The sequence below is a fragment of the Chamaea fasciata genome, unplaced genomic scaffold, assembly GCF_029207755.1.
Source record: "Chamaea fasciata isolate MVZ Bird 193981 ecotype frontalis unplaced genomic scaffold, bChaFas1.0.hap1 SCAF_18, whole genome shotgun sequence".
Lineage (NCBI taxonomy): Eukaryota > Metazoa > Chordata > Aves > Passeriformes > Sylviidae > Chamaea > Chamaea fasciata.
The window spans coordinates 10,582,177-10,609,463 of record NW_027094103.1 but is presented as its reverse complement, the minus strand read 5'-3'; the positions used below and the strand labels follow the sequence as shown (position 1 = coordinate 10,609,463).

The following is a 27,287-nucleotide window of genomic DNA, read 5'->3' as shown; positions in this document are numbered from 1 at the left end:
CGAAGCAAAAACTCCCTAAGTTTTCCCTTCTCTTAACTGGCTTATGGGAGTTTGGCCCGAAAGACAAATTACTATGTAACTTTAGAGAAAAAAAATGTCTTTATTATTAACCAGTTTTTTTGCACTGGATTATGTGCCTATTGGCCCAGACCGCTAAATAACATCTACACAATGTTTCTTTCATGTTTCAATTGAAAATAACTGTACAAGGTTAAAGTACAAAAGTACACAAGACAGTGGACACGAAATATCCATGTATGAGCTCATCCCATTACTGCTTGGTTTGAAAAGTAGAACTTTTAACTAAAAAATACTGTCCTCCTCTAGTTCTGTCAAGTTTAATGGAAGTGGGTATAACCTCATTACAACACTAACACCAGTATCACTAATCTGATATTTACAAAAAAAATTGTATTTTTCAATAAATTAAAGTCAATGCAACACCCATGCAAGCTAGAATGCTAGCTTTTTGGTGAACAAGGACCCAACATGTGAACAAGAACCTTCCACAGTCCCAAACTTCAAAAACAGCCTTCTGTTTTGTTTGGGGTTTTTTTTTTTTTCCATTTTTCAAACTGCATCCATTCCTCTCATGGAAGATGTGAACCCTAATCCCATTCCTCTTTGCGTGTGAGTCTGTGATCTCGCCATTTCATACTGTGCATCCAGATTTCTGAACACCTCCTCCTGCTGCTTCAGTGTTTTGTAACTCTCCTCATCCACGGAACTGCAGCCAGCTTCATCCTCGCTCTAGAAACACAATACAAACATCAGCTCTGGGCCAGTGAGGTTCACAAATTCTTACGGAAGTAAGAATTCAAGCTTTTGGGTTTATTGCTGCAACATGCAGATTTTCTCTTGTCAAGAAACACACATGTGTCCACCCAGTTGCTTTTTGAATTAAACTCAAGTTTGAATGCTGCTTTTGAACTTAATAAATGTTTAAAAGCTCTTAACTACATCAGGTTAACTTAAAATTTTACTGGCTAAGGTACACTTGAATAAAAAAAGTAAAATCATTACCATGCAATTAATAAACTTAATTACATACTCAGAATTCTTTACCTTAATGCCCATCAGTTTTCTGAATTTGACATTTTGGTCCTTGTTTCCAAAATTTAGTTTTTCCCATATTTCTGCAGACTGTGATTTATCCTGTTCAGATTAAAAAAAAGATGTGTCACCTTTTTACATAAGATTCCATTAATAGCACAATAGAGCAGCAAGCAAAGGAGCAGTGCTAAAGACAAAGCCATTCTGTACCAGAGCTGCAAGTAAAAGGTTTCCAAGTCTGACATTCCTCCTGCAGCATCCTCACAGGAGCTCTTTGTGAGGGAAGCCTACCTAACCATGGTGTTCAAAGCACAGCTATGTTCCTTCCCTTGGCATTTCCAAAGGTCTGGAAGCCTACTTGGAATTCAGGCTTGAAGTAAATGATAGAAAAAATGAATTTGTTTCTTGCAATTAATCAATATGCAGCACAATTCAGGAAGAACTGCCCAGAGAGCACTGAGAGTTCTCCTGCTCTCCCTTTTGTCTCCCACCATTGCCATGGAAACTGGTTTTTCACATCTTATGGAACAGTCTGTAAAGGTAAGGGAGCTTGTTGTGTAACTGCTGCAAGATGGAAGCAACACTAACAAAGACCTCTATACCAGAGTAACAAAAGACAAAAATACAAATATTAAAGTAGCCATTTCTTCCACAGTATCAGCAGGCAAAAGCTCTACTCAAATCCAGTAACTTTTTGAAAAAGCAACTGCCCCAGGTGCCTTTCTTACTTCATTAATTGCAAAGGCATTTGACACAGCACAAAAGCCTGAAGGCTTATCTGTATTTAGGACTTTTGTTAAGGTAAATATTACATTACTCTGCTCCTGAAAAGTTATCAGCAAGGCCGACAGACTTGTCTGTGAAATTTGCACTTGGAGAGGCACAACCACCACAGGAGAAACCTCTACAGTCCCAGAAAGGAGAGGTTATACATTCCTTACCTTAGCCATCCCTTCCCAGTAAAGGGAGACCATCTGGATTTGACATTTAATTCCAAGTTGTAGGGAAACTCACAAAAATAGCACTAAGATATAACTATACCTCTGAAGCCTTTTGACATTTGGGGTTTCCTTGAGTCTTGTGTCACAACTATTTATCACTGAAGGACTATACTAGTCCTTTCACTTATAAATCACAGAATATTCTGAGTTGGAAGGGACCCACAAAGGATCATCAAAGTCCAACTCCCAGCTTTACTGAAGTTTAACTTCAGGTTGATATTAGAATTTGCTAAGAGACAAGAAAACTGGAAATAACACTCATGAGCATCCTCAAACCGAGTCCAAGATATCCCCAAACAAGATGATGATGGTAAGAAAAGCCAGCATTACCCCTTCCTTTTTGCCTTGCCAAAGCATCTTCCGCTTCTTCTCTTGCTCAGCAAACTTCATAGGGTTCACAGCTGCTGGGTTGTAGTAGCTGGGCACTGCAATGCCAGTCTCTGCCAGTGCCTTGGCCTGCAGCGCTGCCATCTGAGCTGCCATGGCGATCTGAGGGGTCACTTGTGTCCCCGACGCCAGCAGAGCGGCCACGTTGATGACAGAGCCTCCTGTGGCTGCGGCCGCTGAGGGACAAAGGGAACTTGCTACAAACAACTTCAGACTTTGGGGGAAAAAAAAAAAACCCAAAACACACAAAAACCAACCACCGACCTGCCCCAGAACCAAATAAAAAAGTCAAACGCCTCAAATGCTTCCCTTCAACGGAAGGTGCAAGTGCACAGATGATAAATGTGTGATAAAATATATGTGATTTCTAAGCTAAGGAACATGTCTCCAGTAGTTTTAGTAAGTAAGAACCAGAAGTGAGCTAATGCATCTTGTGGCTCTAAATACCCCCGAGCAAGTAGCAGCCCAATGGCCATCATGAAATCATTTAACAGGCCAACATACAACATTTTTCTTGTACACTCAGCAAGTAATAAAAATCCCAATCATTTTTGTTGGGGTTTTGTTTCTTATTTTTAGTTTTAGCATGCACTACCTGCAGCCATCTCCTGTTGCTTCTGTTTTTCAACCATTTCCTTCTCTCTCTGCTCTTGCAATTTCTTGGCTCTTTCCAGCCTAGAGGTACACAAAAGAATAATTTAAACATGCAAAATCAACATCAAGAACTTCTTCATGTCACATATCATGAAAATCACAATTTCTGACCTTCTGGCTAAGGCTTCCTGTGCATCCATAGCTGTGTTTCGTCCCCGGAAAGGCGGCGGGCTCGGACTCCGGCTGTGGCTCCGGCTGAACCTTCGCGGCTTTTCGATCCTTTTCTTTCGCTCTCTGTAACCAAATTGAACACTTGCTAAAACAATGAAGGTACACGTGCAGCTTAATATTTCATCAAGTATTTGATCACAGCATTGAAAATTTGCTTTTATGATTCATTTGGAGCTCTAAAGAAAAGCTTTTGGAGAGTTTATACTGAAACAATCGTCTTGTAACAACACAGAGCTAAAACTGAAGATTTCCAGCTGTAACAAAATGTGCAGTTCTGGGTCTTCATTTACCCTCTCATACTCAGTGCTCAGAACAAATAGATCTGCTCTAGAGATCCTAAATCCAAGGAAAATTATCTAATTTCTGGTAAAAATTGCAAGAGAACTTGAATGAATCAAGCTAGAAGAATGTTTTAAAACCATAAGACCTCAAAGCACTGTAATTATGTTAATAAGGAGCATTTTGAAGAGGCCCAATTTAAGAAGTGGAATAGTACTCCAGGAAATTACTGTTACTCTCCCCTCTGTATCCTCTCCCCTAAATGTGCTTTGAGGGAGTCTGCTAAGATGAACATGTGATTTGTCTTGGGTTTCTCTTGAAAAGAGAACTCTGAAGCATGAATTACCTGGAGCCTGACTATCTGAAAAGAACCCAGTTAAAACATATTTTTAAGCAAAATACCAAAACATTCAATTCAACTCTTCTTCACTAACCTTCTCCCCATCTCCTTCCAAGCAGGAGTCATTCTTAGGACATCTGTATCTAATCCCCTCTAAACAACAACTACTCAAATCATGTATAAAAAGTACTATTAGCAGCAGTTCTCTGTGCCAGGATCATCAATATCTACACTACACGACATAAGGGTTTATCCGAGTTTAAGCCTCCGACGCTGGTGTTTCAAACAAAGTCACAGACACTGGAAGTGCTCAACAAAGCTTAACTTACAGGAGCTATCACTCACACTTTCCCCAGATTTGCCATAACCACTAAATTGAGATGCACAAAGGTGTTTCTGTAATTTTTTAACTTAAATGTTATTATCACCCATTTGAGGCAACAGTTAACTGGGGATAATGGCTAACTTGACAACAGCCACTTTCCATGGCATACAGATATTCTCTTTCTTCTGTTTATAACCTGGGCAGCATCTACAAACATCATGAAATGCAGACTGAAGTTACAAAAAGATCCTTGTTTACATGACAAATCTGGTAGAATACAAAGGAGGCAAGACTTATCTTTTCAGAGAAGATGACAAGATGCAGATTCAGGCACTGGGAAGTGACAGATCTGCATTCCTGAGATAAGATGTAATGCATGTTTCAAAGATACCTTCATTTTTCCCGTGCTGACTATTGTAGTTTGGTCTTGTCTTTGGTCTGTGATGCATTATTGCACTGGTAAACATCAAGGAAATAAATATTTGAGCTTTTGTATTGAAGTATTTCCATTTGAAACAAGCAGCTGGAGTCACGTTTTCCACCTAGCATTTAATCAGAGCCACACTCCTGAAGAACTGCCAGGAGGTTTTAGGCACTCACAAACCAAAGGATTGGTTTAAATACCCCTGAGGACAGATCACCTGCAAATCTGAGCTTGAGATTATGCAAAGAACCATCAAGAGAAGGTCAAGCTTTGCTACGTACAAATGTTTCTGTCACAGCCTGCTCACTGTAACACAAAAACTGCATGTCAGGTAGGAGGCAATTCCTTTCATAGGTGAGTTTTAATGGGGTAGATTTTCACATCCCATTCATCTGCCTTGTGCAGAGTTTGCCTTGAGGATTGCCCCATAAGTCACCATCTTCTCCAGGCTCTGTCTGAGCCCTGAACTTGATGAAGTGTTCCAGCTCCAGATAAAAAGACTTATGCCTCATTTACTTCCGTTCTCTAGGATTTGTGAGACACAAACAATACTTAAAAGGAAAGGATTCTTGCAGTATGTCCACCAGCATCCCACAAGGCCTGTTTCCAGCTGGAGAAATTCCTAAGCTATGACCATCCCTTACTTGTTCCTCCCACATTTGATGTTCTGTTTCAGGTAATTTGAATGCCACTGCAGAAGCCAAAATCTATTCTGGGACATGAAGTTTTCACGGAGCCATTACATACAATGCTCAAAGTGACTTTTAAACAGATCACATTATCTACAGTAACTGAAAAAAATAGGGAGCTGAAGCCTTGGACAACATGCTAAATGTAGCTTAAACACCATTAAATGCAAGTAACATGTACCAACTGCAGACCCAGCTCTACTCACCCCAGCTCAATGTTTGGTAGAAAGTGCATGCCAAAAACATGACACAAACCAGGTAATTCAACTACTTCTCCAGAAAGGTAAGTCTTCTGAACAGTTTCACAAGGGATGTTGTAGCACTACACCAGTGGGATTGTTAAGACTCCAATGTTCCACTGTAATGCTGAGTAGTCATAACCAGTCATAGAAAAATTTAAAATATTCTGGTGAAAACACTATTAAGAGAACTGAACAGTCAACACTTTCTTGCAACTCTGCAGGGACACTGATTTTCACTCAAACTACTTTCAACGAAACATCTGTAGCAGTCATTAAGTTGTATTTCAATTTCACCACTGAGAAAATCCTACAGGGCATTAAGAATGCAAAGGTGATATAGAGACCCTACACCAAAATACTGAATGCATTATCAGTATTGAAAAAAACATTAACTTCTACACAGTGATGAAAATGGCAACTCCAGCAGATCCCAAGTGAGGTATGGAATCTCAGCTCTGGCAAAGAGACCCAGACCAAGCCAGTGTGTGTCTAGATCAAGTGCTTCCAGAATTTAAGGAAGAAATCAAAGCACTTGGGGAGAAAAATTAATGTGACAAATATTCTCAGGCTGAACCTGATAAAGAGGAGCTGGTAATCACTAACACTGAAGAGTACATTCATATCAGAAATAATCCACCCGAACCAAAATTTACCTTAACACCACACCAATTGCCACTTCACAGAAAAATTAAGTTAACTTTGTGAAGCTGATCAGAATTAGCTTCTGATTTGTGTATATGCTCTGACAGCCAGTGATTCCCAGTTGAACTTTCCTTCCTTCATATGCACACAAACTGAAGGGATAAATACAGCAGAATGCCAACCACACTATTGTATCAAAGAGAGCAAAGGGTCACCTGTATCTTATTCTTCAGTTCTTCCCACTTAAATACTATTACTACCAAGAAGTCACACTATGAAAAGCCAAGAGCTTGAGATGCTGCAGCTGTTTAGGACAAATGTTTCTGTAAGACCAAGCAACCCACCCAGTCCTGAACCCACTCTCAGTGCAGCTGAGAGAAAGCCCAACACCTTTAACTGCACTGAACAGACATTAACTGGCAAACCCATCACACCAGCCCACCACAGAACGTCCAACCAAACATTACCACATAAATGGAAGGTAACACTTACCTGCTTCTGCTCCTAGTTCTGCTTTTACTTCTGCTTCTATGTCTGTGTCTAGATCTTGATCTAGAGCGAGATCTGATCCGTCGCTTTCTCTCTCTGCTGCGGGATCGGGATTTTTTCCTATCACGACTTCTACTACGATGACGTCTGAAACACACGCCCCGGATCCTTAAACGTGTTCTTGTGTTCAAATGCACTTTGTACTTAAGGATTTACACATGGATTCGTCACCACAGGGCAAAAATGCATGAGGCAGGGTGGGGAGACTGCAAACTACACATGGAAATGCTCAGGCCTTGAAGACGTTAAGCTGTAGGTCTAAGGGATGAAATGGGAAAGGAACCAAACCCCACCACCAGCTGAGCTGCAGTTTCTGTAAATTACCATACCCATCAACACTGCTATCTTCAGTTGTTCATTAAAGCATACATCTCAAAACAAGTACAAGGGCAAACTACTCTCATGCAGGACTCTTAAATCCAAGGCAACACAACCCTGCTCCTCTCCATGGTTTTCAGAGACCTTAGGGAAGAGGTGCCCAAGTTCCAACCTGTGAGTCACATCCAGTCCCTCAGCCTGTTCCTTGCTACCATGTTTGTTGGACATCCCTCAGCTACAATGGGAGAAGTTCTGCTGGCAGCTTGCTTGTCCCAGGCAGTTTTCCTACCCTCAAAATGTGCTGGGTGGGCTACCAGGCAAGGAGGATTGGCCAGCACTCCCTCTGAGGAAGCTCAGGATTTAGGAGGTAAAGAGCCATGCCACTGTAAGGTGTATTTGCTTTCCTGTCACTGACAATAAGGTACATTGAATACTCTGTTTAATATTTTCTACACCAATTACAAACATGAGAGACATCCCTACATGAAGTCTTTGTGCTATTTTGTACTTTTACTTCAAACCAATCTGCAAAAAAAACCTATCTACAAATGCACTACCCAGTGAAAACTGAAACACGCAATATAAACTGAAGCTTTACACTAGGTCAGGAATGGAACTCAGCTGTATTTCAGAACTCTACAGTAATTCCAAACATGGCTTTTGGAGATGCACTTACACAATAATCACATACAACAACTTACCTTTCCCGAGACCTGGATCTGGAATGACTCCTCCCTCTGGATGATTTCCTCTCTTTGCGTTTGTGCCTCTCCTCACCATTTTCAGATGAATTTAGGCTATCTCTTCCCTTGTCAGAAGAATGTTCTTTGTCATTGTGGTCTTCAGATTTGTGCTTCTTGGAGGACTTCTCTTTGGATTCATGTCTTCTTGCCTGTTTTAAGAAGAAGTTGGTTCTTTCAGGAAAATAGTGCAACAAAGAGAGTTAGTATGGGTATCAGAAGATAAAAATGCTAAGTTGTGATGCAACATTAGTAACCTTAGGAGTGTGACTCAATCATGAGCCACGGCTGCTTTACCTAATGCCACCAACTACCCAAAGTTGCAAAAGCACACTAGCATTTTTCCCCCTTTTCCCTCCTCCCACTGTCTATAAAAGATTTTTAAGGTAGCCATCCAGGTATCATTACAGTGCTTCCATATAAGACTCAGAGCATTGTAACAAAAAAACCTGTCATTTTCAACTGTCTCCATTCCAAGCACTTAAGTACCTATCTTAAAGAACCGACAATTTATGAATATGCATATATATAAACACAGTTGCAGTGACTATTTAATATTTGCCTGAGCCTTCCATGTAGAAAGTTACTAAAATCCACACGTAGTTCCAGACAAACTATTTTGATTTTAGAACCAAAAAAAAAAACTTCTAGTCATCATTAGGTAATAATTTTCCACAGCAAAACTCTCTTCAAGTAACTTCCAACAGTTTTTACAAAGCAAAGTGATAATTTACATGGCTGAGACCCCATTTTTAGTATTTCAAACGAACATGCATCACTCAGACTTCCCACAGTAGTTTTAAATTACAGATATGCTGCTCCACTATACCGCAATTCCTTCCTGCAGTGCCTCTTAAAAAAAAAAAAAAAAAAAAAAAAGTCTTTTTATAGCTGCAATGCCAAAAATATTTAGCAAGGTCAGGCCTGATTTTTGCCAGTGCTTTCCTTAGAGACTGTGTCGTGACATCAACACCCTTTCTTAATATATCCCGTGTGTTTTGAAACCTTTCTAGCACACAAGCATAGCCCACTTAATTCTTACATTTAAATAATGTTCTGCTCGAGTCACAAACTGATCATGATACATTCATTTTAGAGAAACCCCAATTATTCAAAAGTTGTTTCCTTGCTTGTCTACATCTGTTAACTACTCATAAAAACCTTTTCTTCCATCAGAACTCTCTCTCAAATGAGTCTGGAGATGGTGCTATAATTGGTTTATACCCACTAGCCCAAGCCTAATTCTTTATTAACATGCATCCATTTCTAAATATATTTGATTATTGCTCTTCAAGTAAACAAGAACACTAGATAATTTTCCTTCTTTCACAGTATTTTATTCTTAGCTCCTTTAATAATCAGTTGTTACATCTGAGGTTACCTGTAACACTAATTTTAAGTATATATTTATGTAAGCAGTTGCTCTCACATATATACTAAGAAGAATTACTGATATTCAGCATTTAGTCTACAGAGCTTAATCCTGCAAATGAATGACAACAGTACATCTACTGTGGGAGACCATTTCTCATCTGTTCACTCTGCAAAACTTAAAAGCTGCTAAATAAATTATGTAAGATTAGATCCAACAGCCTGGCAAAGCACTGGACAGGATTCTAAACACCTTTTTTTAAAAAATAATTACAGAGAATCTTAGAATTTTTTTTTCACATCTTTCAGACACACACTTCGTAATAAAACCACCATTATATCCCATAACGGATTTAAGATATTTTTAAGGGAAATATGAGTTTGAATGACTAATAGTTACCTTATCATGAAGTAGGGCTTATAATTTTGCTATCTGAGTCTGCAGCGTCTTCAGTTCAGTCTCTTCGCGCATTAGCACGCTGAGTATGATTTATTATAGAAATGTTATCATGTGAGCTAAACAATATATTATTCAATTTCACAAAAACTCGCCTAGATTTTTCTTTCCTCCTTTTTCTTTTTTTTAACAGAGCTTCCATTGGAATGGGGGAAGAAGTTCCTGACCTGGGTTTGAGGTTAAAAAGTGCCTGATCTTTCCCAGCCTATTGCCCCACACAGCTTAAGCTTCTTTATGACTATCTCGATGCTCCTGGTTTGCTTGTTTCAGCTCTTCTCTGGTGTGTGAGCCAGTTATTTTTAAGGCATTATTGATGCTGTCTCTTCTCACTCCCCTGTATATCCACACACACACACTTATGTATTTATTTTAAGAGACAGCCCTCTGAAATTTTTGCTGCTAGTGTCACATTTCCAGCTGACTCAGCTTGTTTGTCAAGTTATGACAGCCTTTACAATTAAAGGATGCAATAAACAGAGCTCAGGCCGATGGGGAATTATTTTTAATACACCCAAGTAGACAGGTATGTATTATTCAAAGTCCTGAATACTGGCCAGGAACAAAGCCACCCAAGGCTTTTGGATAATGGAAGCTCTGTAAAAGTGATCAAGAACACCATTCTACTTCTCCGCATGAACTCTCTCTTTTGGCTGTTTCCACAAAAATTAAAAATAAAAAAAAAAAAAAGAAAGAAATTAAGTTACTAGTTTCTGAAAGCATTTTCTATAAAACTATTACCTTGTCAACATGATGGCTGCAATCATGCTTCACTACGAAAGGCTCTCCATATCCATTTTAAGCTTAACATTTTCAATTTCTTGTACTTACCATAAAGTCATTTATATAAGTTTACACATATGTGCATTACTACAAGATACTTTTTAAGATGTACAATTACCTAAACGCTACAAAGTGTTAATTACCTCTTTGCTTCTGCTCCGGCTTCTGTGTTTTCTTCCTTCAGTATCTGGAAAAGAAAACACTTATTGTCATTTACCAAGATAAAGAGGCAATCGCCTGGCTATAATCTTTCTAGCTCCTTTCAATAATTACATCCCTTAAAATTGATTTAAAAAAAACAAACAGCACTATTTGAGTATCTACTGCAGAAAGCAAACTCTGGCTGCTAGTCCCAGTGCTTTGCATTTATTTAGCTCTGACAGTGAAAAACTAACCCACATCATACTCCAATCATGTTCTTCTGCTAGGTTACCTGATTCTTGTTAGAGCTCTTCAAAACTATCCCAGTCTACACTTATCTAATCAAAATGAAACAAAATGGGAACAGTTTCCTGTTTGGTGTGGTCTGACCATGTTCCCCCTCCCTGATCCCCTCAACACTGATAAGACCTTTATCCTCAGCAGATCCATTTTTTTTTCCCCAATTCTAACACGTTACTAGGGCTAAGTCTGTCTGTTTTTCCCAGAACTGCTTCTAAGAGAATCCAGCTCCACAAGCAATTTGCCTCCATCGACACCGTACCTGATTTCCGTCTCCGTTCCCTTGACCGTGAACGTGACCTCGAGTAGTGATGCTTCGATGTTCTGGGAGAACTGGAGGCATCTGACTGTTCCTTTTTCTTCTCTCTTTCTGGAGAGGATTTTTCTGGGACTACTCCATCTCGTTCTGTATCACTACCCTACACATGAAGACAGAATTTTTTATGAAACAGAAGCTTAGGACTGAAAACCAAGAAAAAACCAATTTGCCCCACACTTCCTCTGAAGATACATCTTATCTTTTTTTTTTTTTGATAAAGACAATGCTGTGTTCACCTCATGATTAGGCAATAGCTTTATATAACTGCATGCAGATTGATTTTCCAAGATTTTAATAAAGAGAACTGATATGAAGTTCACACTTTGCTCTCTCAGTACATTAAACTTGACCTTTCCCATGTACTTCTGAGAGTGTCAGTAACACCACGCTCTGAGGCAGAGTTTTCTCTAAATGGTGTTTGTAGATCAAACAAATTTGGGCATTACTGAGGCACAGCACAAAACCCTCAGAGTGTTCTGAAGCATGGAATGAATTTTGAAGGGAAATGCAGTCAGGTGCACTGTGTTAGGGTCAGGCAGCTCACTCTGGAATGAGGAAACACCTCAGCAGTATCTCTGCAAAAATATTTATTTGTGTGACAGCACACACAGGTCCCTTACACCTGTTCAAAGATAACATTTTTATCAGATAATGAAAACCAAGATGTTCCTGCACTCCTTCTAAACCCTGATGTAGGAAGAATAAATCCAAAAACTGATTTTGTAAATCAAAGACACTCTGTGACTCAGTGTGTGAGAGGTAAATGAGAACAACTGGTGTACAACGCACTGGAAGGAACAGAGAGAAAAGGCAAACACTGAGAAGGGGAATGTGCTCTCATTAACGGTTTTACAGGTTCACTGCTCTTGTTCTCATCTCCTCTGTGCCACTCAGAACCAAACCTTCTGGACAACGTGGGGCTGCAGAACACGTCACCAAGGACATCACCTGGCCCAGAATTATTATTCAGGAAGATAATTTAATGTAGCAGAGGACTTGAACCTGCAGTTTTCCACCAGCTGCAACTTGCAGGACAGTTTGCAAACTGAACAAGACACATGGAAACCTCTCAAATGCTCATTTATAGCCATTGCTTTGAAAAAAAAAAGCAGCTACTTTTCCTTAAACCTCAAGAGGTATTACAAATTGCCATTAGTATAGAATGTGCTAATGGTAGACTCTCTCCACTGCATGCCACAGGTGAATATTTGGATTTATATTTCAGCTACTACCGAGTGTAAATTAGCTGGGATTTAAAACACACTACCCACGTGAAACTGAGCCCAGTGCCATATTTTCCAAGGCTACCAATCTCATTATTTACACAGCGCTGCTCATTAGTGCCCTCGTGCTCTGCACCTGAGGGAAATCTCTGTGCTACAAAAAAAAAAAAAAAAAAACAACCCAGCAATTAAAAACCTGAGAGAATTCCCTGAGATTATTCTCAGTTCTCAGACTGGCCACAGGCTCAATGTTACCTTGAATAAGCTCCTCACCTACACTTTAAAGGATAGTAGTAGTATCTTTAATCTAAATGCAAATCCAAAGGACATAACCGAAGTCCTCTTACAGAAAAATGTATCTTATTCTTATCAGGGCTAAGTTATATAACAACAACAACGACCAAAAAAAAAAAAATTAAAAAATAATTAATTTTTTCCAGAAGTTTAAAGTCCCCGTTCTGTTTCACCACTGATCGAACTTTCAAGACAAGAACTTTAACTATCAGATTAGGCACCGCAAAAATGTTTTAAGCCAGCTTTAAAAAGTTTTATCACTTTCAAGCCCTGTTTGTTTGCTTGTTTTTTTGCTCTTGGAGGTTTTTTAACACGCAAAACTATTTAACAACTCTTGAAAAAATTAACCACAACAGTTAAGTCTCTGGTAACTCTTACTGATTCTTCAACTCAGAGGCGAAATACGTTACCAGTACGTTACCAGATCACAGAATTTTTTCAGAGAAAATAAAGCTACACTTAGACCCTGCTTGAAGACGAAGGGCAGTGGTAACTACAGCAGAGGCGCTTCCCTTCGATATTAACCATAAAAAGCACTACGGGAGCGAATTAATTGAACGCAAAAAAGCCTGTGACCAAACACAAGGAAAGAGGGCGAAGAAAAGAACAGAAATGAGAATTGAACACGGCACAGACATCAGGTCGCTCCCCTCAGAGGGAAGCTTCGCCCCACAGCTCCCATGAGAAACGCCAGTATAACCACCGCACTTCTCCCCAAAGCCATGGAACCACGGGGGCTCAGTCCCAGGGAGTCCTCTCCTCTCTCCAAACCCCGAGGAACGGAACAGAAACTTCTGGAGACGGGGATCGGAGCGGCGGGAGCAGCGCGGCCGCCCCTCCCCGAGTCCATCATGGCGCCGCAGCCCAAGGCGCGGCGGGCGCCATTTTGTGCCTCCGCGCACACGGCTCCCGACCCGGCCCTCCCCGGCTCTGCGCCCCCTCAGCCCCTTCCCCGCCACTCCCGCCCCAAAACCCCGGCAGCCACCGCCGCTCACCGCCATCACCGAGCGCCCGGGCCGCCGCCGCTGCCCCTCAGCAACGTCCTCGCAGGGCTCGACCTCCCTCGGCTGCGCGGCCACAGCGATCGCGCGCGGCCCCGCCCGCCCTCACTGCGGGTGCCCGGATGTGGCTCTGAGGGGGGAGCGCGGGGGAGCGCGGTGCCTTGTGGGTCGGGGACGCGCGTTCGCCTTCGCGGAGGTTTGGTCGCCGCCGCGACCCGTTGAGCCTGTCCCGGCTCCCGCCAAATTGAAACCCGGGAGCGGCTGAGGGGGCGCGGTCAGGGGAGAGCCGGGACTCCGGGGGTGTCACCGGTGAGGGGATCGGGGGGTCCTCAGGGCACGGGAGTGTCACCGGTGAGGGGATCGAGGGGCCCCTGAGGGCACGAGAGTGTCACCCGTGAGGGATAGGGGAGACCATGTAAGGCAGGGCTCCCTCTGGAAACGGGTGTCACCAGCCGCAGTGAGCGATGGTGGTCCCTGTGAGCGTGGGTTTGTCACCCCTGTCAGGGGCATTGGTTCCCTGAGGGCAGGGGATGGGGGTCCCTGTGAGCAGGAGGTGTTCACAGCATGGTGGGGAGGACTCTGGCAGTGAATTCAGTTGGCGAAATCTGTTTTACCCAAGCTGCCTTCAGCCAGGCCGGAATCCACACTGCCCACTCGGTTCTAAACACGCTGTTTTATCCTTCGGAAGCTTCTTGTACGGCCCTTCCTCCTGGCACGGTGTCCCCATACAGTAATCGAACCAATAACTTGTCTGTGGCCGTGTAAGGTTTTACAGCTGCCTGCTCTATAAGATGTTCCCGAAATGTTTGTCCCAGGCAAAGATGTGGAACGACATCGAGCTCCTGCTGAACGACGACACCGGGCAGCTCCCTGTGGGGCTGGGACAGGAGTGTGGCACTGCCTTGTACCAGGTGGATTCACTGCTGCAAATCACATCTTCAGAGAAGGTACGACCCATCAAAGCTCTGCTTTTGTCTTTTTTAATAACCTGGGCTTTTCCTGAAGTGTTCCTGTGTGAAACAACCTTCTCCTTGCCAGGTCTCTGTGAACCCTCAGCTCCATGCACGCAGCTCCAGGCATGGCAGCATTGTTGTTGTGGACAGATCTGTGGCACTTTTGGACAGCACTGGGCTCTCTCTTCTCATGAACATTCAGTTTGGTGAGGTTTTTTTCCTTTGGAATTCCACTTGGCATGTGAATACTGGCTTTTAAAATACCTAGAAAACATGGCAAGTGTCTGACTGGCCTGTAAAGGGAAGCATTATAACAAGCACCTAAGTAATAAAAAGTGATTTTGGCTTCTGGACACAATTAACTATTTCAGTACAATTTGATTAGAATCTTTTCTAACTTTTCACTGAAGTGGGAATAATGGATACCAAAACCACTCCCTGGAGGCCTCTTCCTGTATTTCATTTCATCAGAATAGCCTGTTTTGAAGAAATCTGGGACTCTGTATTGTCGAATTCTTGTGTTAATATTGATTCATAAAACCCAAATATTAATATCTGACATTTTGCCATGAAACTTTTCAGATACTAATGTGGATGTTGTGGGTGTGTGTCAAGACAAACAATTCCTTGTGGTTGGTGAGAGAAGTGGCAGTTTACATCTTATCCACATCCCATCAAAACAAACCTTGCTGACAAAGGTACAGTAAGTTTTCTACTTAATTTCTTGAGGTTTTTAAATTATTCTTCCAAATACTAAAGTATAAACATCCTTATCTTTTTGACCGTGGATTCTAACCAAACAGGTGAAACAGGCACTTCTGTTCCCATGAGTAATGAGTAAAGAAAATTTATTTAGGAATGGCATGCATAAACAAGAACCTTCATGAAAGAAAAAAGTTTTAGGTTTCAACTGATGACCAATATTACAATTTTTTTAGTGAAACACAGAATAATAGTCTTTATGCTGTTTCTATTTTAGATTTTGGTTGAACAATCTACAAGTGAAAAGACTTACTTGAATCTCTTTTTAGTTAGAGATAATGCAGATGCAGGTAAGAACTGGATGGTTTTTTCCTCCCCCTTTGTCTGAGTTTTTTGTGATTTTGTTCCCCTTTAATAGCTCTCAGGGAAAGAGATTACAAAAATAACTAATAAGAAAAGCATAAAGAAAAGTTAATTTTATGTGCACAATGCAAAGTTGGATAAGATTCTTTATCTCATTAATTATTTCACAAATGCCATAGGAAACACACATTCAGAACTCAATGCCTCTTTCTTTTGAGACTGTGCTAAACACATGAAAATGCTTAGAAAAGAAGAATTCTTTCTCTTCTTCTATCAGACTTCAGTATTTCTGTTCCACGAGCTCCCAGCCCTGTTCTGTCACAACAGAATATACTATTCTGCTCCTAGTTGGAAATTACCAAATTTTTGTTTAAAATAGTCTAATCTATTGGTCAGATGATTTTTTGGGGGGTCAGTTATTTCACTCTCCTGTTTATAAGCAAATCTTCTCCTTACTTGCTCTCGAATACTTGAGTTTGAAATATTTCCGTTGGGTTTTTTAGGTGTTTATCACATGTTCATTCTCACAAGCAATGGATGCTTCTGCATTTTGTGTGTCCCACTTGGTAAAACACAGGAAGGTAGGAAAAGCTACAGACCCCTTGGGATTTCATTGGAACAGGGAGACCTGTATTCAGAAACTTCCTTTGTGCCTTTTGAAAAAGTTTATTTAACACTGATTTTAATTTTATTTTTTCATATTTAGCAATTGAGAAGATGGATGTGACTACAGCAAAGCAAGTAAGAAACACCTGCAAAACTGGTAAAATTGTTAAAAGTGCAGAGTTTGTAACCAAACTTTGCTCTGTACATTCCGTTGTCTATTTACCAGTCCATTATTCCACCTCTTAGCTGTGATTGTTACTTTTTCTGCATATTTAGAAATGAGCAGAGATTTTATCCACTGGTTCTATAAACAACTCTTTTTCTTCCCCGTTTCTTGACATCCCCTTCCTCTCCCACCCCACAAGTTACAAGGACAGATAAAGACAACTTTCATTGCCACGGGAGAGCAGCACGACCTGGGCTGTCAGGATTTTGTGATCAGCAACTCAGAGAACAAAATCCATTTGATAATCGGGGTAAGCGCTAAGAACATGATCATAGCAGGTAATTTTGTGTCATCAGTAATGGCATTTCTGGATCTGCACCAAAATTTGTCTCCAGCTGCTTGAAAAAGCAGCTCGTCAGCTTTTTTGCACTGCTTTGCCTTTCATTTCCTTCACTGTAAATTTAAAGGTTATCACTTGTGCAGGCTGTCCAGAGTTTTTCTCATAAGGAAATAACTGCTGTCATTTCCAAAATTACTTTGTTATGATGGATGAGGGGAAAATCTTTTCACCCTGAATTTCTGAGCTGAGTAAACCACCAGTTGCTGGTCTGTACAGGCTGGATTGTTTATAGATACTATCCTTGAGTTCACAGACAAAACCAGAGCTGGTAAGAATCTTCCAATCAGGGTCTCATTCAACAAGGCCTGCTAAAATAACACGGTCTAATTCAACAAAGCTTTTAAGCATGAATTAAGTACAGGAACTAATAAAGAAATTAAAATATAGACATGCTTTGAAATGTAATTTGGGGCTGCAAACAAGTCTGACTTTATTTTTTGAAGCCTGTTGAATTCCATGGGATTTTCCTCAGCAGGCCCAGTGTAATTTCATTCAGCTTTTATGTTCTATCAGAACGGAAAGCGGAAATTTTGAAATACTGTTTTTCAAAGAGCCAAAAACTGCTGAGTGTAACAATCACTGTAACAAGGGCCGGTCTCGAAAGGAGAAGGGAAAAAGGTTAAATTAAAAACAAAGAAATCAGTGTATTTTTCTGCACATCAGTAGAAGGATGAAGTTAAATTTATTTTTGCAGCTTTCCAAGTTAGAGATCAATTGCAGAAGCAGACCTGTCAGTGGTCAAATATCTCCTGTGTAACCCCGTTTTACTTTGCCTCTCCTCACAGGGTAAAGGGGATTATGTGCTCTCCAAATGGGAGGTGGACCCCGGCAATGCCCTGGTGTCTGCTCAAAGCTTTGCTGATTCAAGTCTGATCCAAGGTAAAGGAGGTTTTATCTTTTCATAGATGAGTGTAGATTTCATATTTAATTGTAGAATGTACTAATTTTTGGTCGTTTCATTGTTTTTAATAAATTCACAGGTACCAAACAGAACGTTTTTGTAAAGGTACAGCCAAAATGCGGGCTTCAAAATGGTGGTTTAATTTAGTTACCTACATCACAATTCTCTTTAAGCTAAACTTTGCACAGTCCTGGGAAGTTCCATATGGTTAAATCACGAGATTTCCAACACTTGGCTGTGTGTTTGAATATTTTTTTGCTTCTGATAAGTATCTCAAGAAAAATAATTAATTTATGTGAGTATTAATGTTTTTCAGGTGCTGCAAAACTTCAAGTCCTTGACAATCAGCTGTTTGTCTTGGATACAGAGGTATGGGTAATGATTTGCCTTAATTTTCACTCTACAATGTTCTTGAACCAGCTTATAAACTTTTTTTAAGGTTTCAAGTGACATTTCTGTAAAATTAAGCTGGTATATTTACTTATATCAAGAGCATCTTGATCTTCCTGTGTTGTTTTTTTTTTTTATTTCTACCCCATGTCATTATTTAAGCCACAAAATGTAATTTTTTGCTCAAAAACTGTCTTCTGCGAGGAAAACATGAAATCATGTCTGATATTTTTTAATCTAGAACATCTTGAGCACGTGGGATATTTATTCTCTCATTCTAATTTGGGATTGGCCTTTAATACATGTTGAAGAATTTCTTCTCACTACTGAGTCAGATTCCTCTCAAGTCACGTGGTAAGTGAAGTGTTGCAGCACTGAGAGGTGAAAAGTTGTCTGGTGCTGTGATTTCTATGAAATATCTCATCATCTTGGCCCAGGTGCTGGTACCAAACAGCATTGTTAGTCCTTGTTAGAAATTCCTTTCCTTAAAAATTAAGATTAAACAGAATTATGTGAAAAAGTGTAACTACGGTTCTAAAGTGAGAGAAAGTGCTAGAAACTATACAGCTATATATTAAAATATAAAGGGATTTTGAAATGTATTTGTTGTCATGGAATGCAAAATTTTCTAAAACTCAGAAGCAAAAATATTTCACAGTTTTAACCTAAGATTCATGCAGCAAATTTTGCTTTCTTTTCTCTCTTTCTCATCCATTAGGCAAGGGCTTGCCAATGTGAAACTGATTGTCATGACAATGCCAGATGACAAACAGGTATAATCTCCTTCTCTCTGTTCTGTTCCTTAATTGTTATGTACTTGCTCATAGGAAAAAAAAATGGGGAGAGGGGTGGAGGTGGCAAAATTTGGTGCAAGAGAATTCTGAGGAGCCTAAAGTCCATACTGAGATGTGACCATCTACTTATCAGGGTCTAGCAGGTGGGGGCTGTTGGAATTTTTTTGGTGGTGACCAAGCCAAGCAGTCCCTGGCTTAGGTTTATATGGATGGTTTGGGGTTTATTTGTTTGTTTTTTTGAGGTAGGCAGACAAGGAAGAACAGCAAAACTTATCATTATCTTACACCCCGTCACAGATTTCTTTAGAACAAATGTCTCTGCTGCCTTCAGCATCTACCCCCAGGTACAGTCAGTGCAGTCAGCTGAAATAAAATATCAGGATGAGCATTGTGCAGTTTTAAAAATTAGGTTAAACCTGTTGAATTATACATAATAGGCCTAGAGAGAGAGAGGGAGGCAACATCTGTAGCTTCATTAAACTTCCTCAAACTGGCGATCTGCATTCCATTAAAAGTCCTACAAATGCTGCCCTCTTCATTCCATAAGAATTCAGAAATGATTCTGCAAATTTCATTCCCTCATTAGCGTAAGAGAAAAAAGTCTTTCTGACTTCTTTGTTTTCTCCCTTATTTTTTTTGTAGATGAGAAGCCTGATGGTTTTTGCATTGCCCACCATGCAACAGCTCTATTCTCTGGAAGTGTCTCTTGTTTCTTCCCTTGTTCAAAGTGGGATTTGCACTGTAGGTTTTGAGGATTTCTTTTTGTACTTTGAAGAAATACAGTTGTCTTAGTATGTGTAAATATTAAATTAAATATTAATATGTGTAAATAGTCTTGTTAGGTTAGAACCAATTTCTGCTAGAAACTGTGCAGGAACCTTACAAAGAAAGATTAAGTGATGTCCCCAAAGGATAGAGAAAAATATCCCAGTATGAAGCAAACTGAACAATTTAAATTTAGTCTGAGGTCTCTTGCACTATTTAATAGCACTGCCAGTTGTTCCTGCTGCTGTTACAGCTAAAAACTGAGGGAAGTTTTTTAAGTTCTCTTAGCATAGAAAAATGCTCTGGATTTATTTGGAATTAATTTCATTTCACCTGATGGTTTCTGTCATTGCACACTACAGGATACAATATACTTCTTGGAAGGAATTCGTGAAAAGCATCAGATGTAAGATAATATTTTGTTTGTAACTAGCTCATGATTATATAAAAGTGGCAGATTATTTCCACGTAGAGTTGGTAAATTCACATAATTCCCTCTCATCCTCAGGCCCTCGGAAGACCCCGTTTCTATAGTTGTGATGAGAAGTTTAACTGAAGCCTTGCCAGAAAATAGGTACTGGTTTCTGTGAAAAACCATTGTGTCATATATCTGACATATCTTTTAATATCTGGACTCACACTGAAGTGCTTTATTTTATTCCATCCCCAGACTAAGTCGTTTACTGCACAAACACAAGTTCACTGAAGCAGAGAATTTTGCTATTCAGTTTGGACTGGATGTTGAGGTGAGTTGTTCATTCATGATAAACACATTTGAGGTTAATGAGTATAACTGAAATTATGAGTAAGGTTCTTGCCCTGCAGTCCAACAGAAAGTATTAAAAATATAACAAATATTTCCAAGGAATGTTACCTCATAAAACAACTCACCAGAATTGTATATTTTTTTTTTTAAACAGCTTGTATACAAAGTAAAAGCAAACACTATTTTAGAGAAACTGGCTTCAGCTTCTCTTGGGAGTTATGGTCAGGAAGCTTTGCTGGATCTTGGCAATGAAGCCAAAGAAAATTTGCAGAAAATTCAGGTTTGTTTTTGTTTCTACCCTCTTTCCCTACTGAAGCAATTCAAATTATAAAGGATGATGGAATTAATTCCAGTTGTTTCCTTGTGCAAACAGGACAGCCAGTTTGTTGTGAATTACTGCATCAATGCTCCGTGGCCACTGTATGAAACCACTCGAGAAATGCTGAATTATGCTAAAGGCAGAGTAAGGGGTTTATTTGTTTCTATTTCTTCTACTCTTCAACTTCTCTTCCACCTTTCTGTACAACTTGAGAGAGGCACGAACCAGTTGCAGCCATTCCAAAAGGCAAAAGTGAAGGCATTATAAATCCTATGTAACCAAACATGAAGAAGCAGCAAGTCTCGTTCCAACCTCATTCTTGGTATTGCTCAAGGGCAAAAAAGAGCTCACAGTTTTATTTTTGCATCAGAAAGCAGGGTTTAGTTTTGAGTAGCAGCTTTTTAAAGCACTTTTAAAATATTAATTTTCAAACTAAAGCTCAAAGTAGGTCAGCTTTTTTTGTTTTCTTTATTTTAGTCTTATCAAGCAGAACCAGAGGGATACACATTATCTGTCTGATCCTCCATCCGTGCAGAAATCCAACCAGATTGGACTGGGTCGGGTTAGATCCAATCTAACATTGTAAAATCTCAGTCTACAGAAGTCCTGACTTTTTGCTCATGTCTTTACTGCACTCACAGTCCTGTCTGGCATGTTCTCAGTTATCAGCCAAACCCTTTCATGTCCTTTTTTTTCAGATCTTGAAGAAAGATAATAGAACCAATGCTCCACCATCTGATGGGGCTCCAGTATCCATAGCTGAGGTGAGGACAAATTTCTTGGACCTGCAGTATCATATTAACAATTGCAATGTAGAGTTTTACAAACTGCAAATTCAAATTATAACTCTAAACTACAGCTGAATTTTTTAAAAGTCTAAACAAAATTCTATTTTATAGTATGAAAGAGAACAGAATCAGTGCTCTAATCATGTAGTGTAACAATGTTAAGGCAAATATTAACCTTAAATCTCATCTGCATTCAGGTATTGAGAGCTCAGGCCAGGCTTACAACATTCTGTGAAGCTTTTGGACTAGAGAAATTCAGGTTTGTTTGTGTTTAAGAACTAAAGTCAATTTAATTGTGATTAAGCCTGTATCACTGAAATTAAGATTATTTTAGTTTTTTAATCTGGATTCACTAAACTTCAAACTCTTCCTTCTCTGCCTGAAGTTTCCCATCCTGTGCTGTGGAGAAGGGAGAATGCAGAGAGGTTGAGTCATCTTGTGTGTTGAAAACACAAATTATCTGTCTCACCAACACTTAAAAAGATTTTTTTTTGTTCAGTAGCATAGGAGGGATTGTGATTTTATCCAAACACAAAGTACACCTCCTGTTGTTTCTTACAACATCCAGCACTAGGTAGAAAAGCTTTGAAGTTCTCCCTCCAGTTCCTTTGATAATGATGTTTAACAAGACTTCTCTTCCCCCTCTCACTTTCAGTGGCATTGCTTGGACAGAATTCCTGAATAATGAGGACGTGTTCAAGTTTATTGTTTTTCAGCTGGAAGAAGGAAATTTGGCTTGTGCACAGTACCTCTGGCTTAGGCACCAGGTGAGCTGGCACAGACATCTCTGGGATTTATGGAGGGAGTTAAATCTCTTCAGTTTTCCAGGCTCATTTCACAGGGCTGTTACAAAGCAGCTCCTCAGAGAGGCCAAGGTCCATGGCAGAATCTCATCAATTACCACAATAATTACCTGTTCACCTGGATGCTTAGGAGGCTGAACTTCTTATTGATTCAGGAATAAACTGGTATTTCTGATGTCAGAATTCGTATTTCTGAGTCATGGCAATTTGATTTATTCTGCAGTGCTTATAATCTTCCATTCGCTTTCTTGCAAGCACAGCTCTCAGAATTTTTAAGTGGGCATTTAAATCCTTTAAAATCCTTTAAAACTTATCACACACAGACTCCTTACTCTGAATGACACGTTTAAGATACTGTGTGTATGCTGTTACTTTATTTTTTTAGTGCAGGAGATTTTTCAAAAAAATCAAAGAGATTTTCTCTTTGTGACATTTACTGGCTCTTCCTATTAGTGAAACAGCTGTACAGAGTATCAGATGAACATAGACTCCATGGATCTGTAATTGTTCTGGTTTGATATTTCAGGCTGATTTTGAAAGCAGCTTTGATGAGAAAATGCTGAAGGATTTGCTCAGTGCCATCCATTTCACTGCTCCTTTGAAGGAACTTTGTGTGTGGCTTAAAAATTTTGTGATCCCCTTCTCAAGAAGCCTTGTGCCAGATGGACAGGTGAGAATGGCTTAAGAACTGTAAATTGTAATTTTCTCAGACTAAAATGATTTTACTGTCAGACCTCCAGACTTCTGAATGTCAGGAACTTGTTCCTCTGTCTTTCAAATGGATTCTTTTCCCTAGTGTTTATACTAGAAATTATTTCTTTTTGAAAGAAGTCTCTAATGGCAAATTTTGCTTTGATAGATAGCATAACTACTTATGACTGTATTTTTTTCCAGAAAATATTAGCAAAATGGCTGGAACAAGCTGCTCGAAACCTTGAATTAACTGACAAGGTAAATCACACTGCAGAAACTTGGCACATCTTGTGTTTCTAGATGTATGATACAGTTTGCTAATATCAATTATTTTGGACAGGCAAACTGGCCTGAAAATGGACTCCAAGTGGCAGAGGTTTTTTTTACAAGTAAAAATCAAGGTGAACTGGGAGTGACAGCTTTTGGCAAGTGGACTCCTCTGGTAAGAAATGTAACAAATACAAGATTTAGCTACTAAGAGACTTCAAACAGATGCTGTATGCTTGAGCTGGAGTGCATGATAATTAGGTTTTGGTGAAGACTGACTTGATTCCATGGAAGGAAAGAGCCAAGTTCCAATTTTCTTTTGTTTAAGGATTTTAAAAAAGTTGATGACAGCCTCTTAATGGTCTTTTCTCCTAACATTTCACTTCTCAACACTGTTTCAGAGGTGGGGTGACTGTGAAGAGATACAGAAGTTAAAGAAGCTGGTAAATGATTTACAGGAGTTGAGAAATCTGTACAGAAAATACAACTGCAGGCTGGCATTCTGTGATTTTGAAAAGGTAACCCTGCAGACGCTTGAAAAAGTGCTTTTCAGTTTCTTCTGAAAAAGGGAAGAATCTCATAGCATGTAATTTGAAGTCAGACAAAAGAGGAATCCTGATGGATGTTAGTTAAACTTCCATTCATAAGCTGCTAAGACTATTTGATAAGTTGTGTTATAAATTTTCTTTCAACTCAGATTATAAATATAACATAAGACACTGTGAGAAGCTGGGGCACAAACTCCATGGTACAAGGATTGGCAACAGAGAAATTGGAAGTACAACTGAACAAGAAAAGCTTTGTAAATGCAAGGGTTTATTTGAGCTAAAGAGGGTTCTTGCTCTGGAAATCTTTCAGTTGATTTCAGATGTTGGATTATGTATCAGAGATGTAAATGGCCCTGCACTGACACGTGTGGTGCTCTAACATGGCCTTTTCCCACTTGCTGCCCAGGAAAATGCAACCACGATTGTGTTTCGCATGCTTGACAAAATTTTGGCACCAGAGCTTGTCCCATCGATTTTGGAGAAGTTTATAAAACCCTACCTGTGTGAACACCACCTACAAAAAGATGAGCTTCTTCTACAGTATGTCAAGGTATCCATATTTTCTTCCTTTTGAAGAAAGCTATTTCAGCATCAGGAAGCAATAAAGTCTGGTGAACATTTGAATTTACAACTGAATTTTAGGCCCAGCTTTTAGAATAATCCTATTGCTGTCAATGAACTAAGTTACTGTTTCAGTTATGAAACAATCCTTTAATGCCCAGAAAACTTGACGTTTTTGTTCATGCTATAAGATACTCCTATCTTTTCTGATTTCAAATGTTCTCATCACCTTTTTCAAAACACACAGGATTTGCTGGAGCGTTGTAGGACACGATCTATTTCAGTGTTTGAAACTGCCTGGGAGGCCAAGGCTGTGGCTGTCATTGGCTGCATCTCTGACACAGATGTAAGTATGTTTTATGAAAGGCATCAAGTGACTCCTACACGTCAGTTCAGAGCCAAAAGTGATTTTTACATAATCCTCTGAGGACATTTTTAATGAGTGCTGCGAGGAGAAAATAGTGTGTAGTCTTCTTATTCTATTTTAGTCGTCTCCCCTGTGATAGTTTTTGAGGATGTAATTGTAGTTGTGATGTCATCACATGGAAAACTCACCAATTTTAATATGTATTGGGCCACAGTGTCATAAATGACTGCAAGCATTTTCTAATTGAACTTGACACATCATATGATGACAATAAATGCCCTGCATGCAAGTGCAGATTGGGCAAGGAAATAAAATACTTGCCTAAAGGGATCAGTCACAGGTGAACAATACTTCAAGGGACTACTTTGGAACTTATTTTGAGAAGTGAGCTGTTTGTGTCCCTTTTGCAGCTGAAGTTTGATGCAGTCCTGCAGATCATGCACGGAGCTATGGTGCCGTGGAGCGCAGCAGTGGAGCAGCTGGTCAGACAGCACCTGGAAATGAACCATGTCAAGTGAGCAGCATCCACAGGCTACCCTTGGCTGGGGGAATACTGTGTGTGTGATGTGATGATTAGATCCTGTACCTGGGGGTGGCAAAGGAATTAATGATGGTTGAATTTGTCCCCAGAGTGAAGTTGCTGCAGGAAAGTTACCGGCTGATGGAGATGAAGAAGCTTTTGAGAGCCTATGGGATAAGAGATACCAATCTTTTAAAGGACAAGCAGATGATAATGGTAAGTTACCAAGACTTGAGATTTCTCCAAAGGTCGCAGTGAACATCTCCTCTTCATTAGAAGAAGACATGAATATTTCTGGAGAAGTTCCTCAATATCCTGAGGAAGCAGACAAATTTTCAGATTTCCCAGGCTAATTCAGTCCCCTGTTCAGCCCTGTTTTCTCCCAGTTTCACTTCAGTCAGCTTTTCTCTAGATAGAAGTTTGACGCTTCCAAGTCGCTTGATACAAACTGAACAATTCCATTGGTAAAGCAGTGTGTACAAACTAACTCCTGTTATCCTGTACATCAACTAACTAAAGTCCATTTCTGTTTTCTTCTTACAGAGGCTTGTGAGATACATTCTCAAACAAGACACCCCTAGTTGCTTGGAGGATGCCTTGAAAATTGTGGAAGCCTACATGCTTCCCACTGGGGAAGTCTATTTCCTGAGGATGATGGACCTGATTGACAGAGAAAGGGTAGGGAAATAATTCGTGGCAGTTGATCCTGGAATTTACAGACACTGAGACCTCTTGACAAAACAGGAGCAAAGCTGTTGTCTGTATTGCTGAAATCTCCTTATAAGCAGTTTGCAGATGTATTTTTAATTCAAATTATTAATTTGACACCTAACTGCCTATGTTTAGCATTGAAAATTAGTTCTTTGTCAGAGCTTTATCCTTCTTTTGTGGCAGAATAGGGTGAGAGTTATGACCTTAAGTACACCAGATGAGTTTGGAATTGAAGTCTCTACACGTTCTCCTGTATTGTTTTTGCTTACCCTCATGGCCATTGTGCAGCCATTGCATCAGAACAAGAATGTACACATAACTCAGCTCTTCCAAAAGCAAATGCCCTTTCCTTTTTATTATTTCTGTTCTAATTTTGTTTGTTTCTTTTTTCTCCCTTCAGGGAGAGGAATCTCTGACCTTGTTAAAATCTCTGCCTCTTGCTAAGGCTGAGGAAGTCGCAGAGAGATTGACTCTGTGGGGAAGACTGGTGTTACAGAACAAAGCAGATGATCCTGAAGAGGTACTGAAGCTTTTCACATCACAAAGTGCACACAAGTTATTCTGAAAAGGGAGAGCTCTGGATATTGCCTGTGAGAGCTAACAGACTGTGGAATAAACATATATCAGACCTATAAAATATTTACTGCTTCTATGAAGGATTAATATGTGAAATAACTTTTTGTTCCTTTGCTTTTCAACTGGTTGTACATTAGACTTGGTAACTTGCTTAAGAAGTTTGTGGAACATTGCGTTGTACTTTGACAGCTGAAGCCCAAGTCTGTTCTAGCAACATTTAACAAAAATAATACAAAAACCTCTTCCTTTCCTGCAGCAAAAAACACAAACCTTTATGACTAAGACACTGGTGGAAGTCCTTAAATTCCAGTTCAGCATTCAAAAAGGTAAAGCTACAACTTCAACATCTTACATCTTCCTTGTGTAAATGGAATCAAAATGTAATTGTTTTTCTCCTCCAACAGACAATCCCGTGAAGAAATATGAATGTCAAGAAAACCTGAAGATGTTTGAAACACTTGCTACCCTGCAGGTGGGCATTTTTATTGCTTTAAATCCCTTTGGATTTGTTGTAGTTGCTCCAGTTGTTCTTATCACTTGGATCATACTAGAAATTAATTGTTTTTACAAGGTGTGTGCAAAGGTTGTTTTTCTTACTGACTTCAAATTGATTCTAAGGCTAATCTAG

The 27,287-nt window shown here is 39.8% G+C and overlaps 2 protein-coding genes across 4 annotated transcripts in view; one reads left to right on the top strand and one right to left on the bottom strand.

The window, feature by feature from the left end:
* Positions 1-80: 80 nt before the first annotated feature.
* RSRC2 (arginine and serine rich coiled-coil 2) lies at positions 81-13,799 on the bottom strand. 3 transcript variants are annotated; one of them, XM_066199407.1, is made up of 10 exons: positions 13,695-13,799; positions 11,126-11,282; positions 10,566-10,609; positions 7,776-7,988; positions 6,700-6,843; positions 3,207-3,329; positions 3,037-3,116; positions 2,385-2,617; positions 1,066-1,155; positions 81-750 (listed from the first exon to the last, which is right to left on the bottom strand). In XM_066199407.1, exons 2-10 carry the CDS (start codon positions 11,204-11,206, stop codon positions 571-573), a joined length of 1,188 nt encoding a protein of 395 aa, XP_066055504.1. In that variant the 5' UTR covers positions 11,207-11,282; positions 13,695-13,799; the 3' UTR covers positions 81-570. The 3 variants fall into 3 exon arrangements, with proteins under 3 accessions (XP_066055504.1, XP_066055503.1, XP_066055505.1); XM_066199406.1 differs by having other exon boundaries at positions 7,776-7,966; XM_066199408.1 differs by lacking the exon at positions 13,695-13,799 and adding an exon at positions 9,586-9,664 and having other exon boundaries at positions 11,126-11,158.
* A 225-nt stretch (positions 13,800-14,024) lies between these two features.
* KNTC1 (kinetochore associated 1) overlaps positions 14,025-27,287 on the top strand; it is a 31,075-nt gene continuing 17,812 nt past the window's right edge. The window contains exons 1-33 of the mRNA XM_066199523.1: positions 14,025-14,051; positions 14,516-14,647; positions 14,739-14,859; positions 15,236-15,351; positions 15,633-15,705; positions 16,222-16,299; positions 16,425-16,459; positions 16,690-16,800; positions 17,676-17,769; positions 18,108-18,160; positions 18,423-18,535; positions 18,900-18,954; positions 19,618-19,716; positions 20,103-20,146; positions 20,249-20,314; positions 20,411-20,486; positions 20,661-20,786; positions 20,880-20,969; positions 21,524-21,589; positions 21,811-21,872; positions 22,269-22,380; positions 22,943-23,086; positions 23,311-23,367; positions 23,450-23,551; positions 23,778-23,894; positions 24,331-24,474; positions 24,733-24,831; positions 25,263-25,366; positions 25,483-25,588; positions 25,916-26,050; positions 26,484-26,603; positions 26,916-26,985; positions 27,064-27,131. Of these exons, the coding sequence (XP_066055620.1) occupies positions 14,522-14,647; positions 14,739-14,859; positions 15,236-15,351; positions 15,633-15,705; positions 16,222-16,299; positions 16,425-16,459; positions 16,690-16,800; positions 17,676-17,769; positions 18,108-18,160; positions 18,423-18,535; positions 18,900-18,954; positions 19,618-19,716; positions 20,103-20,146; positions 20,249-20,314; positions 20,411-20,486; positions 20,661-20,786; positions 20,880-20,969; positions 21,524-21,589; positions 21,811-21,872; positions 22,269-22,380; positions 22,943-23,086; positions 23,311-23,367; positions 23,450-23,551; positions 23,778-23,894; positions 24,331-24,474; positions 24,733-24,831; positions 25,263-25,366; positions 25,483-25,588; positions 25,916-26,050; positions 26,484-26,603; positions 26,916-26,985; positions 27,064-27,131 (2,982 nt within the window). The 5' untranslated portion in view covers positions 14,025-14,051; positions 14,516-14,521. The remainder of the gene's footprint in view (positions 14,052-14,515; positions 14,648-14,738; positions 14,860-15,235; positions 15,352-15,632; positions 15,706-16,221; positions 16,300-16,424; positions 16,460-16,689; positions 16,801-17,675; positions 17,770-18,107; positions 18,161-18,422; positions 18,536-18,899; positions 18,955-19,617; positions 19,717-20,102; positions 20,147-20,248; positions 20,315-20,410; positions 20,487-20,660; positions 20,787-20,879; positions 20,970-21,523; positions 21,590-21,810; positions 21,873-22,268; positions 22,381-22,942; positions 23,087-23,310; positions 23,368-23,449; positions 23,552-23,777; positions 23,895-24,330; positions 24,475-24,732; positions 24,832-25,262; positions 25,367-25,482; positions 25,589-25,915; positions 26,051-26,483; positions 26,604-26,915; positions 26,986-27,063; positions 27,132-27,287) is intronic.

What these genes read in the sequence shown, in the direction of transcription:
- RSRC2 (XM_066199406.1), bottom strand. An exon ending in AGATCCAGGTCTCGGGAAAG is followed by an intron (nt 6,844 to 7,775) that starts GTAAGTTGTTGT and finishes CGTGTGTTTCAG; the next exon opens with ACGTCATCGTAGTAGAAGTC. An exon ending in CAGGAAGCCTTAGCCAGAAG is followed by an intron (nt 3,117 to 3,206) that starts GTCAGAAATTGT and finishes GTGTACCTCTAG; the next exon opens with GCTGGAAAGAGCCAAGAAAT.